At 35.9% G+C, this 26978-nt stretch overlaps 1 protein-coding gene across 6 annotated transcripts in view; it reads right to left on the bottom strand.

Annotated features, from left to right (window-relative positions):
- Positions 1-26978, bottom strand: part of HERC2 (HECT and RLD domain containing E3 ubiquitin protein ligase 2) — a 115724-nt gene that overhangs the window by 51245 nt on the left and 37501 nt on the right. For all 6 annotated transcript variants that reach the window (XM_069769976.1, XM_069769974.1, XM_069769975.1 and 3 more), the window contains exons 13-47: positions 26073-26230; positions 25517-25630; positions 23890-24141; positions 22773-22966; positions 22014-22214; positions 21086-21314; positions 20887-21011; positions 19376-19554; positions 18257-18441; positions 17707-17862; positions 17249-17434; positions 15955-16125; positions 15745-15848; positions 15483-15633; positions 14673-14887; positions 13634-13766; positions 13397-13524; positions 13080-13275; positions 12403-12539; positions 11710-11883; positions 11494-11630; positions 11254-11405; positions 10642-10833; positions 9595-9782; positions 8894-9086; positions 8100-8282; positions 7349-7533; positions 5186-5333; positions 4896-5092; positions 4424-4654; positions 3553-3688; positions 2848-2991; positions 1927-2069; positions 1450-1717; positions 1144-1286 (exon numbers count right to left, since the gene is read on the bottom strand). In XM_069769976.1, coding sequence (XP_069626077.1) covers positions 1144-1286; positions 1450-1717; positions 1927-2069; positions 2848-2991; positions 3553-3688; positions 4424-4654; positions 4896-5092; positions 5186-5333; positions 7349-7533; positions 8100-8282; positions 8894-9086; positions 9595-9782; positions 10642-10833; positions 11254-11405; positions 11494-11630; positions 11710-11883; positions 12403-12539; positions 13080-13275; positions 13397-13524; positions 13634-13766; positions 14673-14887; positions 15483-15633; positions 15745-15848; positions 15955-16125; positions 17249-17434; positions 17707-17862; positions 18257-18441; positions 19376-19554; positions 20887-21011; positions 21086-21314; positions 22014-22214; positions 22773-22966; positions 23890-24141; positions 25517-25630; positions 26073-26230 — 6028 coding nt within the window. The remainder of the gene's footprint in view (positions 1-1143; positions 1287-1449; positions 1718-1926; positions 2070-2847; positions 2992-3552; positions 3689-4423; positions 4655-4895; positions 5093-5185; positions 5334-7348; positions 7534-8099; positions 8283-8893; positions 9087-9594; positions 9783-10641; positions 10834-11253; positions 11406-11493; positions 11631-11709; positions 11884-12402; positions 12540-13079; positions 13276-13396; positions 13525-13633; positions 13767-14672; positions 14888-15482; positions 15634-15744; positions 15849-15954; positions 16126-17248; positions 17435-17706; positions 17863-18256; positions 18442-19375; positions 19555-20886; positions 21012-21085; positions 21315-22013; positions 22215-22772; positions 22967-23889; positions 24142-25516; positions 25631-26072; positions 26231-26978) is intronic.

Raw genomic sequence — 26978 nt, 5'->3', positions numbered from 1 at the left:
AATCTGCTTGCCAAAGAAAATTAGAACAAAGACAATTTGTGAGTAATCTACTTAGCCTTGCAGATACACATTCACATTTCACTTCTTAGGTTACTTGTTTGGAGAGGAAAAAAAACAAAGAACAAGTGGTGAATGGTAATCTCCTACCTAAAGTACACTATTATTGTTTTATTATGTACTACAATGGGATTTAAAGTATTCCCTTAGAAAAACAAGCTGACAAAAAAGACAAGATTGTAGTTAACAGAAATTATTCCTTTCAAGATGTGATTAACTTAAAAAGTTTTAAGAGAACTATTGCATTTCAGCTGTAATGAGAATTTTCAGAAAACTTTGCTCCGTTTTGAGCATTAATGTTTTTTCATTTGAGGTAACATATGGCACATTTTCTTACTGCAATACTGATAAAGGTATTGGAACTCAATGTCTAGTTAATTTCCTTCAAAATATAATGCATTTCTTTAAACTACAAAATCCCACATGTGCCAGAAAACTCAACAAAACTCCTTAAAAAAAAAAAAAAAAAAAAAGGAGCCTATTTCATTTTATTCGCAAATCCTTACTGAAACAGTTCCTGAAAGTCAACAGAAGACTAATATAAATTCACATTAAATCCATCACACTCAATAGGCATTGTAAAGGTCATTTCATCACCAATAAGTGAAAATAGTTTTTATAAGGAAAAAGTTAAGTTACTTCATTGAGATCTTCTTGCCATTTATTTACCAACTCTTCAGTCATTCCTTGTAGCTAATATATGTTAGTTTTTTTAGACCAAAATAAGGGAGGCGGGGGGGAAAAAAAAAACTTAAAAAGGAGTTCTTTACAATTTTTATACTATAGCATTGACTATTTTAGATGAAACTGAGACCAACTATCAGGGATACTTATAGCTACCACTAGTGAAACATCTACCTGCATTTCACTCTTCCCCTGTACTACTCATACATAAATATTTATAGATTATTCTTGAGTTCTTTTACAACATGCCTTAGAAATGTATGGCAAACTTGGTCCCTGTTACAGTCTTGAAAGCTTGGGACAGCAGAATGTCCTTATACTCCAACCAAGTTCATAAAAGGAAAGGATTACAAAATTTGCACCCAGCTAGCATGACTTAGGTTTTAGTAAGTTAATACTTACGACAGGGCAAGCGGCTTCAGCTTCTTCCACCTCCTCTGCTATTTCCTCATCTGAATATTCATCAGAGATAGTATCAGCATCAGAGAGATCCGTAATTTGAACATCAGGGTGATCCAACAACCAGCCAACCAAGGCTTCCACTCCTAATACAGAAAACAAACTCAGTCTGTCTCTAAGGGATTCTCTGACATTCTTAAGATAGTATCCAAAAAGAGAAATAAGAATTGCTCCCTTCTAAGCAGCCTTTTAATATGCTTGCAACGTTCCTTCTCCTTCTAACATCATTAAATTAACTAAATGAAATACCTGGTAATCCAGAAGCACTTCCAGAGGTTCCAGACAGAGATTTTAGTGCAAATTCTATGTTTTTCCTAGGAAATCCCATTTCCATAAGTTGAACTACAATGGGGAGGGGTGGAATTGGAGATTGCTTGCGTTTCTTCACTTTTGTGGGTCGAATATGTTGCACTGTGATGGGTGTTGTAGCTTCACTAGAGCTGCAGTCTTCAAACACTGGAGTTGAAGGATGTGTAGACTCTACTGCCAGATACTGGCATACTGCCAAAGCAGCAGCCTAAATGAGAAAAAATAAATCAGTCCAAGTAAAACAAGCATATTTAGTATGGGGTTTTGTGTATGTGCCTGAAATTAAAGGTTATTCGCCAAAAAGGGTTCAGTGTCACTTTTTTTTTTTTTTTGACCTATACCTTAACAAATTTCAATTGGAATGTGAAGTAGAAAAACTTAATTATTAGGTTACTTAGCAGAAAACACAGACTCTACCTCAAGCTCTTGTTTGTCAAATATTGCTTTCACAGGTGATGGTTGCGTAGCAGCTGTCAAAAGTTGCTGTAGAAGTATCATGGGAGGCTGAGGTCCTTCAGGAGACATATCTCCTATGTCAGGAGAGGCAACTGCTCCATCCTCTTGAAACAAAAACATTATTTTAACCAAAACCATGTAATATAAGTCAGTCAGGAGACTTACTCTGGAGAGTATTGGTTCATTGAACATATTATTATTTCTCCCATATTTCTTCTCCACAGGAATCATGCATGTAAGATTAAATCATGTGTGCCACAATCTCCATACAAAAAAGCAAATGAGACATTTGTACATAAACAATAGTTTTACTAAAATACACCTAGAACATGTCTAGCAGAAACTACTAAGTGACAGTGAATTTGCAGAAGTATCTTCTGAGTTCACCTTTTTCCAGTAAGATTATTATAAAGAGGTCCTTCCAGGATAAACCACTTTATATAGACAACCAACAATCTCATTGATCCCCAAAACCATGACGCATACTTTCTGGATTGAGTTGTTTCTCCCTCTAATACACCTCTTGGGAAGAGCTCCCTATAAGTATTCACTGCCCCTCCAAAAGAGTATACCTTTTTTGAACCAACTGGCTTACAATTCTGCAACTTTTATTTTGATATTGTATTCTTGTTGGCATAAACATTCATGTTTCCTGGATCTTTACTGTGGCTATCTCAGGAAAGTGTTCTCAGTCTACATTTAACTCCAACAAAAGGAAGTTCTCACATATAACTTATAAGGTTAAAGCATTCCTGAACTTTAATTTTAGTCTTTAGTGAGCAAACCTAATTTCTGCTCTCCAGCTGCCATTAGCAAGCGTTATAGTCACGAACTCTACCACCTAAACAAACAGCAGCACACTCAGGTTGCATTTCAGAATACCTGCAGGATTTAGTGCACACTCCTGAACAGCTGGCTGAGATAAGATCTGCCTTAGTGTATCCTGGTGAGAAAGCAGAGCTCGGCCTGCTTTCAGTATGTACAGCTTTAACTGCTGGCATCGCAGTAGATCCAAATCCACTTGACCTGTCAGAAATATCAAGCAGCTATTAGTGCTAGGAATCTCTTGTATTAGAGAAGAAAGGCTATCATTCATATAACCTCAGTGCAAAAATCAGTTTACATCTTAATTCACTGTGTGAAAGCCTGTGAAATACTGATGATGTGAGATAGTTTGAATAGCACCTGGATAAAAAGTCTGCATACATTCTATGACCCATGATATTAAGAACACCACCCTCCTACTTTTCACACCCTGGACAATCATACAGACATATAGCACAGTAAGTGCAGTTAAGATGTTATATGGATCCAATATTTTAAACCATTCAATACAAGAAGTCCAGCCCCAAACCTTTTTTACATTTTCTCACCAAAGTAAAAATGGTATTCCACTTACAGTGCAGAGCAATTCATCTCCTAGCTAAACTTGTCTCATAAGTGCCTATTATTCAATGCTAAGAAAAAAGGTAAGGTTCCAGAAGACCCTTTTTCTTATGTACGTTTGCTGTTACCAGTATTTTTCGCAGAGTATATCCATCTATTTAAAAACAAAACAAAACAAAAACCAAAACAAAACAACTGTACCTGAAAGACCCTGATTAGGAGACTTCATTCTTTGTTTTTCTACTTTACTTCCAGCCAGATTTACTAGCTGAGCCCAAATGGATAGCATCGGTTCAGTGAAAGGCAAGTTGTTCACATTAAAAGCCACAACTGGAAGCTAGACAGTGGGGGAAGAACCAGACAAAACAACAAAAAAAACCCACAAAAACAACAACAAAAACAAAAAACCACAAAAAAACAGGTAAGCATTTTACAAAACTTTACAAAAACCATTCAAAAGCTTCAGTTAATAAGCATTGAAAAAGAGAAAAAGTAGCATTCATCTTATTGCTCTTGACCAGGAACAACTGGAAAGGATTTCTATTCCCTCCATAGCTCCTAAACCTGTATTTGTACCACACAATTGTAGGTCTACTTGGTGAAAAAGCAAGACAGAGTCAGAGTGAGAAAGAACTGCAGTCCCTGAAGTAGACCAGGCACTTTGACTGTGCTTTCACTAAAGCCATATTAACCAACTTGAGATTAAGGATTAAGATGCAAGTGAGAACACCCAAGACCTTTTACATTAGTTAGCAAATCAAGTTAAATACAAATAAATAAGTTCCTCTCATGTGAGAGCTATAAATCACATTGTCATGACTTGGGATTTTACCTCAAGCCAAAGGACTTCAGCTCAAATCCCTTCTCCTTTCACCTCCTCAACAAATGAGGACAAGGCTTTAAAGGCCCTATAGAGGTTCACATGAGTACTGTCTTAGATTTGCATTCAGAGCATTGTATGTGTTCAATGTCAATGTATTTACCCAATGAAGAACAAATATTTTCTTTGCACCATATCAGAGTCTTTAACCGTACCCTTCCCAGTATTAAAGCCTCAATAAAACAAACTTACTGGTTTTAGTTGATTCAGAGGGCACACCCTACATGTTCGCATGTCATAGAACTGTACAGTAATTTTCCCTTTTGGGGTGATGCGTGTCACTGTGCCTTCTCCAAATTCATCATGAACTACTTGTCCACCCAGTCTTAAGCGACTGTCTATGCCACCAATCACTGCTAACACTGCCATTAGGCCTCCCACTTCTGGATTCTCAGTGTCAGGAAAGTAGTCATCCAACAGAGCCTAACAAAGAACAATAAAATGAACTGTAGGGAGAAAACATATACTTCTATCTGCTTTAAAATACAAAGTTAATCACACATATTTCAATTTAAAAATTACAACACATAAATACATATATACATATAAAAATAGAAAAATGGTTTCAAAATTAAACTTAATATTGTTTATAAACATTTAATATTTATAATTTCAAAATAAATATTTCTATAAAAATGAGCTTATTTTAAAACGTGGAAACTACCCCTTCTGACTGTTTTCCTGCAAAGATGTGGGTGATGGAGGTTAGCTGAGAGTTGATGTACTTGTTTATGAGTCCATTCCACTGGCTGAGCGAATGGAGCGTCCTCAGCAGTGCCACTATCTCTTCTGCTAAAGTACTACTGTGAGTGGCAGTTAGAGATGCTTGGGGCCTGGCCTTTCTCCTTCTCAGAGTAGATTCTGGAAAGACAAAGCAATTGCACAACAGTTATCAATTTAATGCACACATTTTCTATACATAAAAATAAGCCACTGAGGGGGAAACTCCTCTACCTCTGAGTAGTGGGATATCTGAAGAACAAGTACTAAGCAGGCTGCCTAAAAATCCAAACAGTTTTTCCACAAGAAATTTCATGTCTCTTGACCTTTCATTTTTATCCCAGGATGGAAGTACTGCTTTCAATAAATGTACAGCAAGGATCTAAAAACAGAACAAAGTTAGTGTTATTCCATTCTATGTCAACAAATATTAAAGAAATACTCAAACATATTAAGTACAGAAGAAAGACTTATTTTAAGTTAGCCTGTCTTTGTAGTTCTTTCTATAATGCTGATTTCTTTTCAGCTGTGGAAATTACAAAGCTACTGATCTTCTGCTCAGTTTGCTAAGGAATATTTTAAAAGAAGTTCTGCCAGTTCAAAGTCAGTAATAATTTTATTGGCATATTATATTAGTGAATCCAACCCCTTCAATACTCAGGACTTGAGACAAACACACACTGAGAAACAATGTAAATGACTAAAACACACAGGAAAAATAAGAATACAGAATGGGAAGGTTTATTCTTATTCCAGACTCAGAATTTGGTACTAAGATGTATTTCAGAATGAAAGTTCCCAAGTATTCTGCAATGAAGGTATGATAATTAAGAATGATGAGATACAAAGCTGAATGATACAAGGCGGCAAAAAGCAAATCACGGCGACACCCAAAAGTAGTTACTGTGGAACTAGGGCCTCCGACACAGTACAGAAGGAACAGGCTGGCATCTCTAAATCTAGACACTCAGTGCAGGACTGACGAGGAACATGGGAAGGTGCAGCACTGCAGCAGCAAAGAGCAGATAGGGTTGCACATTCTAAACAGGAGTATTTCAGGTTTTGAGCTTCCTCATCTTCTACCCAGAAGACCAATACAAGTGACCAATAACAATGAAGAGAGATCTCTTCTTGTGAGCCTCTTGTCAATAACACGTCTTTCTAAAACTTCACAAGGTTTCTTCTTTTTCGTGTTATTAAGTTATGTGCTGGTACATGAGGAATGCTCATTTCTCCCAAGTATTCCCTGAATAGCACAGATTACTCTAATGCACTAAGTCCTGGATAATGACAGAAGTCTCATCATATTAATAATACTGGCAAGAAGTTGCTGGAAGATCACACAAAAATGCACAGGCCTTTATGATACAAGGCTTTAGTTAAAAAATGCTGATGCCTTATCAAGGAAAAGATTAAGAAGAGCTTTTGATCCCCTAGCCTCAAAACCTGGAAGAGTTATTCCATAATAAGGTTGCTTTTCAATTTCATGAAAAAGGCACTACAAGATGCTGAGGGGAGAAAAAAAAAAAGAGAAGAGGGGAGAAAAAAAAAAGAGAAGAGGGGAGAAAAAAAAAAGAGAAGAGGGGAGAAAAAAAAAAGAGAAGAGGGGAGAAAAAAAAGAGAAGAGGGGAGAAAAAAAAAGAGAAGAGGGGAGAAAAAAAAAGAGAAGAGGGGAGAAAAAAAAAGAGAAGAGGGGAGAAAAAAAAAGAGAAGAGGGGAGAAAAAAAAGAGAAGAGGGGAGAAAAAAAGAGAAGAGGGGAGAAAAAAAAGAGAAGAGGGGAGAAAAAAGAGAGAAGAGGGGAGAAAAAAGAGAAGAAAAAAGAAAGAAAATAGAAAAAAACTAAGAAAATAGAAAAAAATGAAGAAAAAAAAGAAGAAAAAAGAAAAAGGGGAAAGGGGACAAGGGAAATACAATACCAAAATAAGATGCAAAGATGCAGCTTCTTAAGAGAGACTGTAATTAAAACATTAATAACAGTTCACTATGGAAGGAGGGACAGTAGATAATACACAACTCGATAACTTTAAAATGAAAATGCACATTTTTCTTATCCATATTTTTGTTATTCTTTATTGAACTTCTAGGAAACACTATATGGGATTTTGTGGAATACATTTTTGGAACACTGTTTTGGCCTCTCACCTGTACAAAACTTTCAGGCTTTCAATAGAACAAGGGAGTGTGCAGTGCCCTGAAGGCTCAAAAACTTATATATTTAAAACAATGAATCCTAAATATAAGAAGACATGTTATCTTTTTTCCAATTAATTAAAAACTGATTTAAGGACATTTCCCATCTGTTTTGTAAAACACACTTTTTTTTCTTTTTTGTTAAAGACAACTAAAGTCTACTAAATTCATTGCCTATCAAAATAATTTGGAAATACACACGTTACCTGTCTCTGTAGTGAAGCAGCAGTGAAAGATTCATGCCCCTCAACAATTTTCATTAGCAAAGTTATCCACTGAGATGTACTAAGAGTGCTGCACATCTGAGGCATAAGTGCTATACTTCGAATGAATCCCAACGTGCACCAACTCCTATGCTGTTCTTTATAAACTAATTTATTTGGCAAGGAAGCTAAAAACAAAAAGATATATACATATAACAGTTGACTTTTCCACCAGCTATGTAATTCTCTATCTACTACATGGGGCTTTTTCGGACAAATCTTAACACTGAGCTACTCCACTGTCTTTACATGAACTATTAACTTCAGTTTAGAGCCTGTAAATTATTTCATTAAATATGCCTTTAAAACAGTTCTCATCCTTATACTGTTTCCTCATTTCAAAGCAGTTAACAGCATTACTTCTGAAATTACAAAGCAGCTATGGAAATGAATATGACATACCGAGTCATACTGCTGTCCCCAAACAGAAGACGACTGCAAAGAAATGCATTGTCTAAGCCAACTATACACATCCCATGCATTTCTCCCACTTTTACTGCTTGTGTTCTAAGAATGCTCAAGATCACTTAATGTTGCCTTTGCTAACAATTAAGATTTTAAAAGCTCTGAAAATGCATTTTCTAGCCTTTGGCTTTAAAGGATTAAAAACCAGTAACAAAGGATTTACAAAGTTACAAGACAAAGCACAGAACAGAAGCACATAGCTGAATCAGACTGTTTCTATATGATATACCTGATTTATCTATCGTTCCACTCTCCACAAGCATACGGAGTAGACCACACAAAGTCCTAGTAGCATCGCTTTGCATGACTTCAGCATGGACACCAGCAGAGAGACACAGTGTCTGCAACAGGTTCACAGTACTTGTCAGCATCATGGAAGTAGGATGGAGATTCCTTTCAACTTGTTCTCCTTCTGAAGAGAGACACAAAAGGCAAAGGAATACATTACTATTGAGTTAATCTATTTCACAAAGAGCTCTGAAACAAACACTATGTGAGAAATTTGTTGTAAATATTTTCTCTAAGATTATTTGACATGAAGAAGATTCCTTATGTCCAACTGCAAAAGCAAAATACAAACCAGGTATTTTTTGCAGATTTTTTTCAAGTTATTCTCTATCAGTACACAACTTAAAAGAAATGCCAAATGGAGTGCCAAGAATAGGGAAGGAGTGTGACCAGATGTATAATTAGGCCATATAAAAAAAACCACACTTTAGAATGAAATTAACATATGTTAAAATGTATACCTCCTGGTATCTCTAACAAACTCTTTCAGTTGGATCATACCGTTTTCTTTGGCCCATGAATATGTAACAAACGTGATACCATCCTTTCTATCCTCCTTTCTCACAGTAAAGCCATCTTAAAGATTCTGGACAGAAATGTACACCTATTAAATTAATCTTCTTTGATGAAGTGTTTTCTCCTGTGAAAGAAGCTTTTTCAAATTACAAGATATAAATTTTGGAATTCAACTAAAACCCTGCCTCCACTTTTATAAAAAAAAAATTGCTTTTTTACCAGAATCATCCTCAGTGTCTGAATCCTCTGTTGTGGGCTGTGTTGCCGGCGGTGGTTCAGCTAATTTGAGATCGTATTTTCCCTCCTTCCCCATTCTGTAAGAATTTGTACTTCCAGTGTCCCATTGCACTCTAATCCAGCCATCTTCTCCCAATTCTCCAATCACACGTCCCAAACCTGGAGCAGGTCCATCCTGACAGAAGACAGAGGCTCAAGTTACACAATCAACAACATTAATTTGTATCCAAATTTCATAAAATAATAATGCAATTGCTCTTTTTTGCTGCTAACCTAATGGTTAGGTAGTAAACATTCAATTATGTTTCAAAATCCAGCATAAATTTGGAAAGCATTTCGCAATCTTCAAGAAAAATCACCCTAGTAAACTGCAACACTCCTGTTTAGATCCATTTTACTACGTACTACAGAAGTACCATACACACCTAGTTGGAAGTCTACAGTATTGTAGGAAATTAGATCACTTATTTCCTGTTAGACTGTGAATCACAACAGCCTCACTAAAAAAGAATTTCCATCTCCAAAAATGAAGTTAAACAAATAATTAACATATTTTATGTTAATTCTCCAAGTCTTTGAAATGTGAAATAACATTTAAAGTTTGAACATAAAATTCACAGACAGTCCACTGAATAGAGACTTTAGATTTTAACACACCCAAACCTGTATGAAAGAATTTGTACCTGATCACCCCATTTCCAGTCTACCCCTCTCACCACTCTGGTACCAATTTTCATCATGGCTGCCAGCTCTGGTCCAGAAACAGGGAGCTGAACAGGTGTACTTTCCTTTCTTGACTCTTCTAAGACTGTGGCAGAAGCTCCATGAGAAGAAGCAATCATATCTTCTTCAGTGTTGTCAGAACTAGGTCCTAAAGAGAAAAAAAAAAAAAAATTTAAAACCAGCTACGAGTTTTTATATGTACCTTTGTCACACTTAAACTTTAAGGCACATGAGGTTTGCAATATAAAAGCAATAACAAATAGGAAAGCTGACTTAACAGGTTATACAGTCAAATAAGCTTTTAGGAAACTAGGATATCATGGTTTTGAATGCACAGGACTTTAAATACTTAATTTTGAACAAAAATAAGTGACAAATAATAGAGACACTACAGCGATGAGTCCAGTGGCAAAATGGTTCTACTAACAGAATTTTTTTGGAAAAATTTCTTATGAGTACTCCAGTTAAATTCAAGTTACAAAAATAAATATTTGCTATTATCTAAGAAAACCAAGAAAGAAAAAGCAGGAGAACTTGAATCATAGCAAAAACCACCACAGAACTACTTATAACAGGAAAAAAAAAAAAAGGAAGCTTCCAGCTTAAATATTCAGACTGGGAACAGTTGTAATAGGTAGAACAAATGAAACTGAACGAGTACGGAATAGGCAGTTTCTAATGTTTTCATTTTAAATTTTCCATTTTTAATTTATTTTTAATGTTTCCACCAGAATTACACTACCACTCCTAAATTCTAACAAAGGATGGCCAAAGCAAAGGCTTCAGAAAAAAATCATGACTGAATAAAGGCTATAGTCAAACCAACTTCCTTCTCAATCATGCTTACAAATGTGGTTTCTGTATCGGGGTAAAGGGAAATAGCATTAAGTACTAGCTTTAAGCAGCAAAGTCATTCTGTAGTTTGGGTACACCAACAGATAAAAAAAATACAGGAGATTTATAAAACATGTGCTTTCTTCCAAACAAGAAACAAGAAGATCTCATACCTATCAGCCGCAGTGTTGTTTGCGTCAGTGCTAGCATGCCAGAATTAAGGAGGAGACTCAAAGTATTAGCACCGTGCTGCAGCGTCAACATGTTCAGCATGACCAGCAGAAAACGTGCTTGTGGAATAGTTCCAAGACTTGGTCCTGCTGGATTTTCATTAGTAATTGTTTGTAGAGGAACAGGCTGAACACCTAATTCAAAAGTAATGTAAATAACGAAGTCAGCTGATATTTAGGAGCTACAATAAAATAAGTTATAGATTCGTTTAACTGACAGTTTACAATATTTTTTATTCCCTGCTTGGCTTTAAGAACTTACAAGCTGAAGTTCCAAGAAACTTTTTGTAATTTAGATTTTAACAGTAAAATGTTAATAATGAATTATCAATCAGCTGTTGCCGGGAAACCAGTAACACTCTCTTAAACACTGAAAGTGAGTTACAGGGGGTCAGGGTGGAACGACACATGGACAGACAGGAAGTCAAAGTAATTCCCAGCACAAACCAAGGGAACTGATTTTAGGATCCCAATTATTGGGAACTTTAAAAAAATGCAACAATATTCATTTAAAACAGTTTTCTCCCCAGCCAACAGCAACAAAATGAGATTCACCTAGTTCTTTAAATTTTGCACTAGCATCTAGCAAGATGTTCCGGACATTCTGAATAGCCCATGCATACAACTTTCCAAAAGTTACTTCTAGCAGCATTCTGTTAAATGGTGGGATCAGATCAACATCCTTCAAGCAGTCGGTAAGAGGTTCCCTTCATAGAAAAACAACAACAAAAATAAGTAATTTTTTTCTTACTGAAGAATTGTGAAAGCAAAAACAAAAGCAACAAAAAGTTTTACCCTATATTGGCTCCTTCTGGAATAAGCCTCTGCCATCCACAGAACATAGCATACTGCACAGATGGAAGCAAAAAATTTTTTGCTGCCAATTTCAGAATAGTATCTATTCCCTCCAGACGAACTTCTGCTCTTTCCAACTGCAAAAGAGAGAAAAGAAAAGATTGTCATACTTATGTAAACTGCTAATACATGCCAGCCCTTTTTCATCCATTTTACCTGTTTTAATAAACATTTTCTCATTTTTTCTACATCCACTGGCTCTTCTTTAAGTGCAAATTCAACAATGGTGTTAAGAAGGGCAGACTGTGGATACAAGCCTTGGACATTCTGCTTCAGCCATTTGTATTTGTGGACACCTGTAACTGTACTCAAGAGTGGTTGCCACTTATCCTGCAGAACAGGAAGGTAGCAAATTAAAACATTTTAAACAATTTAATTTTAAATTACTGAAAATAAAAGTTATTTCATGTACAACCATGTCCAAATTTAAAATACCAAGAGGGGAAAAAAGGAAACTTTTTCAAAGCCAGGAAACAGCTTAGTATTATTTGTAACTCATTGTCTTGTTTACAATTGCTACATAAAATTTCAAATGTATTAATATTCAAAAAAAGAGGAAGTAACCCATCACAACTTTTTTTTTTTAATGAAGGTTTATCTGAACACTTCTAAGATTATCAATAATTTAAAACTTAGAGAAGGTATCTTTACATATTCTAAATATACAGTGCACAAGCTTATTTTTAAGAATTATTCCAGGTTTCACTACAACAATGCACGATACTTAATTATATATCCCAAACAACATTATCAGAATATTAAATGTCAAGTTAAAGAATCACACTTTAAGCTCATATTTTTTCCTCGTTATTTTTATTCACAAGGTTGATTCAAAATCTGATATCCTACCTTGGGTGATTTGATTGGTATGGGCCTTTTATCTATAGGTACAGGACTGTGAGGTACCACACAGGATTCTTCTAAATCACTCTCTTCATTTCCAATTTTGGATTCTTCCACATCAGCAGATTCAGATTTTTTTGGCACTAGAAATAAAAATTATTCTTTCATGTAATCTGGCAGCATTACAGTGTCACATTTTTAGGTTTGCCTGATAACCTAAGCGTACAGAATGCTTAAGATCTGCCTGTAATAAAATGGAAATGTACTCTTGGTGAACTCTATGGCCAACTATTATCAAATTAGCTCTGGTAATATCTGCAATATGTTTTTATCTTTAAACCAACTTCAAAAGCACTTTCGTATTTGTTCACCACTAATTTATTCCCAGTTAAACAGTTCTTTGACTACACTGCTTTAATAAAACAGGATTTTTAATAAGATGCCACTTCTAGTTAAACTTTACTAAAACCAATTCAGAGGGACTGACACTGATGAATCATTTCTAATATGCTGGAACACAAAGAAGCATGCCTCACCTAAACCTGACACTCTTGTCTGCCTGTTCTTGCTGTAGGAACTGACATGTAATCTCTGATTTAGAAAACTTCATGAAAATGCAGCAGAAAGCAAACAAGATTGATTTTCATTGTTTCAAAGAAAATACAACATCAATGTTGCCTTACCTCTTTTTTTCCTTTTTTCTCTAATTATTTTCTGAGCCACCCTCCGCCATCGGGGCAAGGAACTCAGAAGTTTAAATTTAGACATTATAGAGAGATCATTGCAAACTGCAGGACGTAGTTCATTGAATAAGAATCTCAAACGCTCAATGACAGGAGCACAAACTTCCTTGTAAGAACGTCCTTGTTCTTGATGGGTCTAGAAAGGTATTGAAAGATTAGGTTACTGTTTAATATACAATAAAATGAACAATATATAACTTTTTAATAAAACACTGCAAATGAAAAATAATCTAAACTTCAGCAGGTAAAAGGCTTACCTTAATCAGTGAGCATTTTGCTTGGTAGACAACACGACACACATCCACTACAGATTTTGGTAAGGTTTTGTGCTTTACCTGGTCAACTCCAAGGGTACCAGGATGAACAAGAGACAGTGCTACGTGACCTTAATGGGAAAAGACAATCTCTGAGTATGCATTTCCAAAATCATCCATAGCAGAGTTTAAACTGGTCCAAAATGTATTCTGGGACAGCTATACCACAAGCCTACCTACCCAAATCTTCATGCTTCAGAAGACAACATAATAACAAACGTCCTACTTCTTCCACAGGATGCTCAGGAGGGAATGTGATTGGTGTTGTTAAGTGACACTGTTTACAGTATCTCTCTATTTGACACAAGAAGTCCTACAAAAACACACAACAGCCTCTATTTAACTTTGGTTTTAAGTAAAATGAAAGGACCCAAAGTACAGCAGCCAGCATTTAAACAACACTGAATAACCTCCACAATCTGAACTCAAATTCAAAAGTGAGATACAACACACAGTATGCACTACTTAAAACCCAGCAACTACAACCCAATACTACAAAGAATACCCTATATCATTCTTCTTGTATGAGGAGAAACATGTCTCAAGGAACAAAGCTACTACTGCTTTTATCTCTTCCTGAGGTAGCCAGGTCACATAACACAATTTTTAACTGTCTTCTCCTGACTCATCATTACTACTATCCTATCCTCCCAAGGACTTATTTGGGTTTTTTTGATAAAGGAGCTGAACTCAAAGGGTTAGAAGATCTGAAGGTATTACACAATACAGTGATCAATGTAAATCTTAGGGGTTTTCATAATACCCATGACTCCAACTAGGTGAAACCTAAAGTCCATTTGTGCCTTGGGGTTCAAGACAAAGGCATACATGCACCTGACACACAAAATACATTTGCACTTTGACAAAGAAAACTCCATCTTAGTTCAACTGGAGGTGAGCAGGGTTTGTCAATACTACTAAAACTTGACATGGAAAGTAACACATTATTAATTTTTTTGTTAAGAATACATTTAAATTTTTTAGTTCTCCCACTCAAAAATTCAAAAGAAAAAACTGTTATATTATGATATTAAGTGAAATACACAAATTTTATCCATTAGTAGTACTTAACCACTCCTTTCACAAAAAGTAATTCTGAAATAACTTTTTTGATTATTTTGCTATGATTTTTGGAGAATTTTCACCAACAAAACTGTTTCAGGCCACCACTGTCACCCTTCAGCAACATTTTTTGTGAACAGAACTACGGACGGCTTACCTTCACAGTGTGATCCTGAATATTATTATCTGCAATAGCTTGGAGAAAAGGTTGTGAATGGTCACTCAAAGTTAATCGATGTGTATAGAGTTTTGATTTATTTGGGGTAGCGTTACCAGGTGAACTGCAATGGTCTTCATCTTTTTCCTCATTGTAACTGTAATGAATCTGACTAGTTTGCAAGCCTCCAGAAAAGATAGATGATTTCAACCATTCTAAGAGAAAGAACACACAAATATATATTCTGATGAAAGAGTATGCTGTCAAGACTCAACAATTCCATCAAATAAAATGCATACACAGCTTCAAACAAGATTTGGCAGCTCTTCTATTTGCTGAAACTTTTTAGCAGAAAAAAAAAGGGGTTCTGCAACTAGGAAACAATTAACTAACAGGGCAGCCATCACCTGTTTAGAGATAATAGGGCCTTAGATATTTTTCTGTGATTAATATTGAGACACCCAACAGATAGAATCCAACACCCAATGCTTCAGGCACTGTTAATTGAACACAAATTAGTAAGATAACTGTGCTATACAGTCTCTTTTCTCTTTCAATATTTTATCTTGCATATTACAAAATTCTGGATATTTAACTGTTCAAAATTATCTAATCCCCATTTAAATCTTGCTAAATTATTGGATCTTGGTGAGTGTGGTAATTAATGTTAAGAATAAAGAATTTCTTCAGAAGACAGCAAGACTAAAGAGGTGGTAGATTTCCAGTTAATTTATTTGGCCTGTGTGTTTTTCTTGCATGCTTTGACAAGTATTTGTCACTTCTTTAAGCTCAAAATGGAGTTTTGCTTACTGGCACATTCAACTTCCAGAGGAGAAAGTGGTGTGCTCATTGCCAGGTAGGAAGCGTGCAGTCCAAGGAGAAGACCCAAATTCCTTTCTGTGTCTATCAGAGGTGATGACAAAGTACTGAGATCTGGTGTTGTAATCACTTCCTGGTCAGGCTAATTAAAAGAAATAGGAGTTGAAAGCTAGAACTCAGCTCCAACAAGAATTTTGAAAGCAAAGCAGTACTTTACTTTAGAAAGTATGTATCCCATTAATAACATTTTTACCTCCATATACTGGCCAACACAGAAGGCATGCATTGACTCCCGTGTGTCTTCAAATTGCAAAGCAGCCTCCAAAGCAACAACTGGGTCCTCACCTGCAAACTGAGCTAATGAAAGAATAAGGTAGTCAGTATAATGTCTAAAAACCTGTTTATGCCATCTAGTGTTGAAACAGAAGTAATTTGTGTCTTTAATTCAGATGCTGATTCTCACCAAGTATGCTACTACCAGTTAAAGACTGGGTTTGGAAGTCCTTTATATCATACACTTTTCCATCAATCACTGTCCAAAATCCTCCATCTTTGTTGTGGTTCTCTAGATCAGCTTTACGTATAAGTGTCACCTCCTCATTATTTCTGCTACTCTGGCCAGTAAAAAATGAACCTACAGGTATAAAACAGAATAGAGAATTTATCAACAGAAAAACAAAATGTAAAGGCTTTTTTGAACTTTCTTTTAATAGTTACCTGACCAAATTCTTCACTCTTGTTCAAAGGCTGCTTGTCTTTTGATATGCTCAAAAGTCAAAATGGCTATTAATATGTTCCTATCTACATATTAGGCAATTAAATTGTCTGTATGCTGTATTCTTTTATGCACTAATCCCCAATGTCACACTGTCAAAGACCTAGCATTGCCCAACTATACGACTGTTTTGTTTGGAGGTGGAGCAGAACAACCAGTGTTCTGGCAAATTGCTGCCCTAGTTGGTTCTCCCTTCAAATTACTTCAGTTTTATTACATGTTTGCCTACAAGGCATTGGCTATATATTTAACTTCAGTCTAAATCCAGATTTTTTTAAGATAAAAGAACAAAGGTTACATACATGTTAGAATTCTTCCAATCTATGTATCAGTAAACTATTTCAAACTAAAGGTAATTTCATCCAGGCAAGAAACATCAGAATTATGTTCGCACACATCTGCCTTCATCTCAGTTTGCTCTGTTAGACCAGTAACTGAATTTTCATATAGTTTTCACTCTCCCCAACACACTACTATCTAGGAGTGTGACCTTTAGCTCTCTTGGGTTATGCCAATGATGTTTCATTCCTCCCTCCACGAGTAAAATGCTCAGTCAGAAACGCACATTTTCTGCTTCTCTTTTCACCCCAGGCACAGCGCATATTATATAGTGTCCTGGGAAAAGAAAAATTCTTTATTGCAAAGCTTTTACATTACTCTCCCTTTATGTTACGGACAGAATTTAGTAACAAATTGCATAGACATACTACTCATGTTTTCACTGCAACTCTTCACACTCAGAATGCAAAATGATGTGAACTACTTCTTTTAAAAGTTGCATTTGTATTGTGTTTAATCCTACCTCTATACATAACTTCCTTAAGAATTTACTGACAGAAATAAATACTGCCATATGAATTGGTTAATAAAAATTTGTACTGTAAAGTAATATTCCCTTCCTGGGAGCGCTCATGAACAGTCACGATTTTTATATAGCTACTTAATGAAAACATGAATAAATAGTCCAGACGCTAGTACATACCCATTATTCCTGGCCATGCTAAATCCTCATTGTCATCCCTTTCCTTTCCAGGAGCTAAATGGTTAAATCTGTCTAGGTGTTCTAGCAATCCAGCCAACAGAGGGATAGCACCAGCTTCCTGCATTAATCCAGCATTTTTACTGAGTAGCAGCACTATAGAAACCACCAACTCTGGAAGAAGAATGCCTAAAACACAGAAAACAAAGAAGATACTTAGATTTAATTCAAGACCTACATTTATAGCACTACATAAGTAGACCACCAAGCAATACATTCTGCCTTCTATTACTGCTTTAGTACAAAGCTCTTGCCTTTCTCATCAAATTTGCCCTCCTTCTCTCCCATCAATCAAAAGATGAACTTAACTCTTAGTCATTTAGAACATTCAAGAACATCTTCAATGTAACTTTATAATTTCGTGGAAAGGGAGGAAAGGAGGATAGCAAATAAAAACCTACCCGTTAAATCCCCGTCCACAACACGAGATACTTCTGCAAAATGCCTATGACTAGTAGAAGCAATGCTGGTTGCCACAGGAAGTATATCACCAATGTGCGTGCACAGAAGAGCAGTGTATTTTTTCAGTAAAGAGCCAACGCCTAAGAGGTCAGGACCTGTATATAAAGGAGGAAGAGCACAGAAAACCATCACACAGCCATATTTAAAAATCAAGATTTCAGAAGCTGTCAAACTCTTCTGAAATGCAGCCACTCAGTATTAGCCCTGAATTAGGAAACCACATCTTTTTAAAACTTGTTAAAAGTTTATAAGTAGTTTATTATCTAGATCCTGTTGCCTTCCTAAGAGAGATTTTCCTTTACAGAAAACAATTTGAAGAAACTACTTTCAAACACTTTTCAGACAGACTGAGTAACTAGGCTGATAAATGAGACAAGAACATAAATTAAAATAAGAAACTGCTATCCTGTAAAAGAGGTATTGCAGAAATGCTGGGGGGGGGGGGGGGGGGGTAGGGGGGGCGTGCTGATTTTTTTTACAATAACTTACTGTATGTATTAGGGACCTGCCCAACACAATCTCCTGGGTAAAGTTTGCTAACAAGTAGACGCTGAAAACGGAGCAACAGGTCCAGAGAAGCAGATCTCTCTTTGCTATAATGTTCATGGTCCATGCAGGAAGAAATGCGACGAGCAACATCTTTTAGTTTGGCTATCGTCTGTGAAGCGATGTTCCTAATCAGTATAAAAGTATTGTAAAGTACGTAAAGGGAGCTAATAGTGAAGACAGTCCACAGAAACACAGGTTAAGCTTTTGCTAGCATTTCACACAAATATGAGAAACCTATGCAAAGTTTCTTTGTAGGATGTTCCCTTGTTTGCACCATAGTACCCAAAAAGTCAATGGGTTTTGTGGAGGCATTTTGTTTAACAGGATTCGTAAAACACATCAATTTTTTATTTTTTGTCATCACTCACTACAAAAAACAAACTATTTTCCCTGAAAGGCTGCAATGAAAGTCATGACACTATGTAGCTCAAAAGAGTCTCAGTAGTGATTAAATTACATAGTTACCATCACAATTAAGTGAAAAAGCACATTAAATTTCTTAGTAATCTTATAATTAATTCCTGCTACATATTAAATACTGTTGTAGCTGACATAAAGAAGCTTTGTTCTCAGCACCCTACTGGTCATGCATTCACAATTCTTTTTGAGTGTCAAGAATTTAAAATTCAAGTTTCTTCCCCACTTACAGCCCCAGCTACAGTCTCATTGAGGCCAAATATTCAGTCCTAAATAAACAGGGCAAAACATTCAGTTCTAAATAATTTTCTGCTGATTCTCATACTTTGTAAGGACAGGCTTTTGAACTTTTGTCCTATATTTGTCACACAGACTTTAAAAGTACAGGAACAAGTATCAAAATCCATAAAAGCAAGGCAGTAAGTCTTTCTAAAATCAGGTAATTAAGTAAAGAACTTTGCTCCATAGCAAAACTATAGACTAGCTAGGAGAATGTTCAATATTTTGAATTCTGAGGAGCTAAAATGCTAGCAGGAGACTATTTATTCGCTAACCAAAATTAGTCATCGTTTAGGTGACTAGTTCATAAAAACATGTAAACAGATCTTCTGTACAAAAAATAGACAAATTCAAAGCAATTACCTTAGTAACTGCTGAATTAACTGAACTAATGGTAAACTTTGTTTTCCTGCAGATTCATAGATTCCAGTATTAATAAGGTCTTTGTCCAGTGGAGTCCTGCTTCTATGAAGCGTTGATGCATTTGCTTCTTGCTCATCAATTTCTTTTTCTTTCTGTGCTTCTTTTTTTGCTTCAATATCCTAAAAAAGTAAATCAAGTTAAAGAAAATGCACAAACTGCCACTGTGATTATGAAACATTTTACTAACAAGTATACACGATAACAAGATCAAGTTACTTTTACTTATGTCAGAAGTGAAACAATTCCTACCAGACAAATGTGTACTGTATATTCTACAACAACCACATGGGCACGCTTTTTTTTAAACAATTATAATACAAAAAGAAGGGGGTTGGGGGGAAGGTAAACAAGAGCAGACAAACTCCAAATTCAATTTCCACCAAACCAAGTTAACAATTGATTTCTGTTCTATGTATGTTTAAACATGCCAGTAGCTCCTGCACCATTCACAACTGAAGGCATGTTTATTCTGTATTTATAAAAGTAACAAATACAGTCCACTGCAGAAGAACCCGGGTTAGATTTGCTACTGAGCTATAGTCATACAGAACTCTATGGAAACGAGTTCACCCACATTTTAGACAACGTAAATTAACCTGTGCAGTGCTGTATGCTGCCACCTAGATCGCTTCCAGCATATATCTGAAGTTGGCTCCAGCATCTCTGACCTATGCTGTAACGTAAATGCACCCTAGGAGACTTGGTTAAGAGTCAAAAAGTCCTGCATGTCTTTAAATACAACAGAAAATGCTAATGCTAGACTATGCATAAAAGCAAAACTTAATGCATGCATTTCCTCTGCATCATAAACCTCCCCATTTACCAACAGTAGAGAGAAACCAAGAAGAAAATATACTTGGAAGAATAAAACAAATGAAGCGATAAGGGAAAAGCACATTTTTGTTTTTTTCACAGCCGTACATAAATATGGCAATTTAAAGCAGTCTGTGCAGAGGATGTCCCATCTCTGAGAGATTAATGGAGAAGACAGTATATATAGAATGTTTCTTTCATCCTTTGTATAACTAGTCAGCATTTGTTAAACATTCGAACCAGTCTGAAATGGAATCTATGGAAGTTTGGGATACTGAAAAGAATTGATTCATCTTGAATTCATAAGTAATAAGGCTGAAATTTCTGCTGGAGAGATATGGGTGAAATCAAGGAAGTGAAGAACTCAAGAATCCCACAGAAAGGTACAAAGTGCTTTGTAAAATTATGCTCCTATGACAGAGCTTTATGAAAAAGTTTGTTACCATTGTTTAAGTCACCACTCTAGGCAACGAAAAGAAACACTCTGTTAAAAAGGAGAATATGATTCATGCTTCCATACAAACACTGGCTCAAGTTTCAGGTCAAGAGAGGACAACCATCAATCCACAAACTTCAGAAAACACTTGATACATCTTCATATTCTGTTTATACAGAACTGCAAAGCTGCTGTAACATACCTGAATTTCTGCAGTAATAGCAGCATTTAGTGCAGACTCTAAGCCCCCATCAGCCATCAAGCTGCCCACCAAGAGGTCAATCATAAATCTACGGCCTGGACTTACATTCATTTCATTTCCTGAAACTAAGAATGGAAGAAGCTATTAAATAACTAGAAATGCAAGCACAAAACAAATAGGTTTAAATCTTAGGACCAACCTGCACTGGGTAAAAGGGCTGAGAGTGCCCTAGCCCGCTCTTCTGCTGTTGGCAGTAACACAGACCATCCACTCTGCAGCACTGCTTGAGCGGCTGATTGCACAGTATTAAGAACACCAGCATTGCTTGCTAATGTTACCACTGTCTGTTTCAGGCTATTAAGCAGGATACTGCCCAAACCTAAGCCAAGGCATTCCGGATCCACCTGATGACTAATGGCGGCATGAAGCTGAAAAAAAAAAGGAAAGGGGAGGAAAAAAAACAAAACAAAACAAAAAACCACACAGGGACAAATTTTAATTAAGAAGAGATGTGAACTTGGGGGGAAAAAAAAAGTCAATCCTGGAGCAATTGAGCAAGTTCACTGACCAAGATACAAACTTCCATCTGTAAATTTGTAAAAGTAAAGAAAAATGCTGGCTTGCCCAAACACATAGTGAATTTAAACTAACACTTACAGTTTATGAACTATATGTAACTATATCCCCTAAAACTCCGAACTATAATAACCTAAAGAATAACCTAAACTGTTTCTACCTCACTATAGTATGCTAGGAAAAGAAGCACATCTTCAGTGACTGTCAGATACCTTCTAAAGAGGACATTCACTCTTAAAAATGCTATTTAAAATTCTTAGAAATGCTCAAAAACTCTGAGTGTATGGATTTATTGAGTGGGTATACAAGGCTTAATCCATTTACATTTTATTTTTGTAATTCATTTTTAATGAGATCCAAAAGATGTTGATAAGAAAAAAAAACAAACACTAGCTGCCAAATTTCAAAAATTAAAAAGTGATACTGTACTTATTTCACTTTTTAAATCAATAAAAACATTATAAAGCACATTAAATCCACTATTTTCATCCCAGCAATTTACTGAAACATTTAGCTCAACGACTGCTCAATGCGTAAGAAATTGAAGGTACCTGAAGCCTTAGAAGGTTTAATGTTGCCACAGCCATACACTCCTTTTCCTGAGGAGGGGGCCAGTCAGAGGAGCCATCCATTCCCTCTGTCACTTGTCTTAGTAACAGATCCAACTGCTCAAATGTCATGGGGCAAACATCCACCACAAACGGCACCCGCAAGCCTATTGACCATTCTGAACACGATGACCAAGCAAAACTCTATAAATGGAAACCATATACAAAGTTCTACAGGTATTTCCAAAATATAAGATGACACTGATTAAAGATAGGAGCGTAAAGCTAACATCTGCCTTCAAAGAGTAACAGAAGATGCAGAAATAATATCAGCACATCAGTTGAAGAGAACCCTCCATTTGCATCCTTGTAAACATACATAAAACCCTACCAATCCCAGAAAAGAAAAGAACTCTCTTATCACATTTTCCAAAGTGCTGTTATGCCAGTCCAGATACCTCACTATCTTTGCTGCAGGACACATTCTGTTTGACAACTCTTCAATTGCTGTACCAGACAAAAACCCCAAACAGGTAAATAGCTACTTCTCAGAATACCCAACAAAGGTAAAGCTGGTCATCCCTTTTTGGCAGAGGAACTGCACAGGATTAGTTTTTTGCAAGCCTTCATTTATTCAGAATAAGAAATAACAATAAGAAAAGTCATGCAAGCACAGAAAAAGGGACTGGGATTAGTGTACAGAACTAGTCTCAGTGAGAGAAAAAGACAAATTGTAATTAACAATTCAAAAATAAAACTCACCTGAGCAGGCCCACAAGCAATTCCAACAATATGCTTTGTGTCTAACCCTGGGAGAGCTGCGGGCTCTGGTTTGGTGATCCGCAAAGTATCAAAATGTTGACACTGATCGTTGCTTCCCCAGCTATGCACTTCACTATCTTCAGTCAGTGCTAAACAATGGGTAGATCCAGCTGCCACATCTATCACTTTTTTTCCTGATAGGGAAGTCAAATATTGAAAATATAACTTAAAGATTGCAATCATTAACAGAAAAGTATCAGAGGTAAGGAAAACTGTACTAATTACAACCATAGTTAACTGTGAACACATTATGGACATCAAGAGTCTCACCTTTGCCTTAGTAGTGGATTGGAAGAGTACAGCAAAAGAAAAACCAAGGAAATATTTAAAGATTCTTAAGAGACAGCTTAAGTACAAAAGTTTACAAGTTTAAAAAAATCTTCTGTTTTGTATCCCTTCTATGTAGATACTTCTTCAGGAAAGTTTTAATAAAAGATCTCCCCATCTATGAACAGAGACTGTAAAGTTACATCGTAGTCATGAGTTCAGAAGTTACTTTCAGTTAGATCGTTCATCATATGAGAGTAACAATTTTAGGAAAGATAGAGCAATAAAAGAGGTTTCTTCCTCATCCTTCCCTACAGAACCTCAGGTTTCTCACAAACTCAAGAAATAAACTTCACTGTTACAAACTAGTCAAAAGTACTGGCATGAACACAACTTCAACAACATTACCTGTTGCCTGTGATTTTCATTTATTCTATTCACATGCCTTAATTGAAGCGTATGTATAATATATATTTATTTGCATGACAATGCAAAAATACATGTTTTAAATAAGCATTTCTGTGAACCTAATAACAGAAAAGCAAGAAGAATAAAGAGAACACAAGACAAGCAGCATTTAAGGTAGTCATAGTGTCTCTAAGTCTGATAGAATTTTAAAGGTATAAATGCAGAAGTGATGGGAAGTGTGCACTATTACTTTTTTCAATGCAACCAGCATAAAACGTGAGAGTACGTGGTACCATCATTAAAATTGAGATCATTAGTGTCTGGTAAAAAATTCCAATAACAGCAAAAAGAACTTTGGAATATTTCAAGCTCTGACAATTACCTTTCAAGCCTTCCAGCAGTTTGGGATATCGAACATGCTCTTCCGTTCCATGCCCAAGTCTTTGATTGTCACCTTTTCCCCAGGTGTAGACCTGGCCATCTTTGGTTAAAGCAATAGAAAACTGACTCCCACAACGTACTTTCACAATGTCCAGATCTTGAAGTTTTTCTATCAACTTGGGAGTCTTGCAACCATCACTGCCTCCTCTTCCCAGTTTTCCATAATCTCCATCACCCCAAGACCACACTTGGCCTTTAAATCAAGAAAAAAGAAAATAAAAAATATTGCATTGCTTTTTCATGTAATGAAGTTATCTGTTTTAAAAAGCAAGTTCTTTAAAATCTGAGATTCTATAATAAGCACAATTTTCAAATTGTAACTTAAGAATAGCAGTTACAAATTAATTTCTAATTGTTCATGAAAAAAGGAAGAAAAAATCTGAAAAGTTTTCATGTTGGCAAAACTAAACATAAAAAGTGTAACACATAACATGCACTAAGAATTCATCAGTGTACAGAAAGTCCTTCTTAAAAACATATGAAGTATAGGATTTACTGCAAGTCAAGCCTGTAGTGTGATCTTCAGTTAAAAACTGCCTTCTTTTATTATAAGGCATTATTTGTAAGAACTTGCAAAATTTTTTTCCAAATCAAATGGCCAAATTGTCTGCAAAACCTGTTTTCTTAATTTTCAGTTCTTGTCATTCAACCATTTCACAAAATGAAGTTGAAAGTGCCATTGTCTATAGTGTTCTTTTGAAATACACTACTAAATCTAAGCCCTGATGTAGGATCTTAGAAATAGTCAAGTCATTCTGCATCTGCATTAAGTAAAATTATGGTTCAAGAATGGTAAACCCATGCATGTCCAAAAAAGAAAGTCTAGTTTTACATTCTGATGCATTTACGTTCCCTATTTGCATAAGCTAGTCTCTAAGATACTCTGATAAGCAATAGAAGCATGCAAGAAGGGGACCAAGAGGGGGAAAATAAAAATAAAAAAATATGGGTTTCCATTTCCTGGATGAGCAAATCTTTCAGCTTTTAAATACTGCACATCAACATAACCAGCTATATTTTAAAAGAACAACTAGCTTCCAAGAACTATCTGCTTTCTAAGGGATGACTTCAGGGATTAACCTCACACAGTGAAATTCAGGTTTTGAATCTGTCTCACCCTAGGCACCTCGCTCAGGGATGCTGGGAAGCAGAATTTCAATACAGCCCCTCTTTGGCACTTCCCATGGGTTAACACAGACAACTCTCCTACTTAAAATTCTGGCTGTTGTGACAATATGAGTTATTTGCACTTATATAATAATGAATAAAATTTAGACACGTATGCACATATATGTAATATTTTGTGTGTATACATTTACATGGGTATTTTAAATATATAGACCATAAATGGAAATATATATTTGCATATTCATAACAAATATATTGCATATCTATGCATGGAAATATATCTGCACATACATATTTCCCCAAAAGGAATTACAGTTTCAAATTCTTACAGAACTCAAGCCACTAGAAATAAGCATATCTGCAGTATAAATATCTTCAGAGTGAATGGAAGAAAAGGTAAGCTTATTTATTAAACTGTTAAGTTACATTTTGCTACTAACCATTTTCAGTAACTGCAAGAGTCTGAGCATCTCCACTCCCACAGGACACATCAATAACTTTGAGTCCTTTCAGCCCCGTGACCAGCATTGGGATGGTCTGATCTTCACTGGAACCTTCAAAACAAAGTAGTTCTGTGAGAAGCAAAACCAACAATGTCTGGTAGGTTCTTCTGTTTGGGTTTTTTTTGTTTGCTTTTGGGTGTTTTGTTGTGTGGGGGTGGCGGGGTGTTGGTTTGGTTTTGCTTTCAGATTTGAGCATCATGACTAAGCTCCCATATGGTTTCTTAGATATCTAATATGGGCTTAACCCATGAAATAGTCTTTGCTTCACAAGGAAGGGAACAGTGTAGATTTTTCTTCTCCACTCGATTGCTTATTTTCACATAACTTACAGAAATTTAGTAGTTTTGAGACAATCCCTCCCATAATTATTTCAATTCATGTGAAACCACATATGGTTCTCAAATCAGCTTTAGGTAAGTTGGATAAAACATCATTTGAGACAGGTACTAAACAATTCTTTGACAAACTTACTTCAAGATATCAAGTAACATACCATGACCAAGCCTGCCATAGTTTCCTCGTCCCCATGTATATAGCTCTCCTTCAGCAGTAATGGCTGCACTGTAGGTGCTTCCACATGCGATATGAACAACATGTTTCCCAGCTTGCTTTCCAGATAAAGCAGATATCATCTTAGGTTCCTCCAGAGGGCTATTTAAAGAAAGGTAACATATTTCACAAAAGGTGATGAGTAGATAATAAAAGGTGTGACATACTTGTTAGAAAACAATTTCTGCAATTCTACCTGCAAACCTTACTTGGGACTAGTAATATCAAGATATAAATACAGCTAAGCCAAAAATTAAGTTCAGATTGTTTAACAACATACAAACCACTGAAAGAATGTCTGACAACTATGATTTCTATTTCCAATTAAATTAATGCAGTGTTTTTTAAAAAATGTTTGTCTGTTATAAAAAAATATTCTCTTTTCTTTAATTATTATATCTGAACAATTAATTTCATGACAGAACAATTAATTTCACAACACTGCTAACCCTTGTGTAGCAACTCCCTTGCTTTATAGAGAATTCAGCACTGGGGGAAGACACTTAAAACCTCTAAAATACATTGAGGTACCACCCCTACAGAATACCCCTGTAGAAGGCTGCTCCTACACAAAAGCAGGACAGTAATGTTATTGTTTACCACAGGGGAAAAAAGGAATAATATATGAAACATGACTGCATAGGAAATGATGACCCCACTCTGACATTTGAGTCAATGTTTCTAGAGAAAATGCGTTGTGGATTCATAAAACCATGAATAAAAGGCCTAATAACAGTGCAACCACTACTACACCGTCTATCTACAGGTATTTCAGAAAGTAGCATTAATACAGAACTGGAAATATTACATGCAGAGAAAACATGCAAGGAGAATGCAAGTTCTGTTCAAT

This window comes from Haliaeetus albicilla, chromosome 25 (genome assembly GCF_947461875.1).
Source record: "Haliaeetus albicilla chromosome 25, bHalAlb1.1, whole genome shotgun sequence".
In the NCBI taxonomy this organism is placed as follows: Eukaryota; Metazoa; Chordata; class Aves; order Accipitriformes; family Accipitridae; genus Haliaeetus; species Haliaeetus albicilla.
Note: the sequence above shows the minus strand (reverse complement) of the source record. Positions and strands in the feature narration are given on the sequence as shown.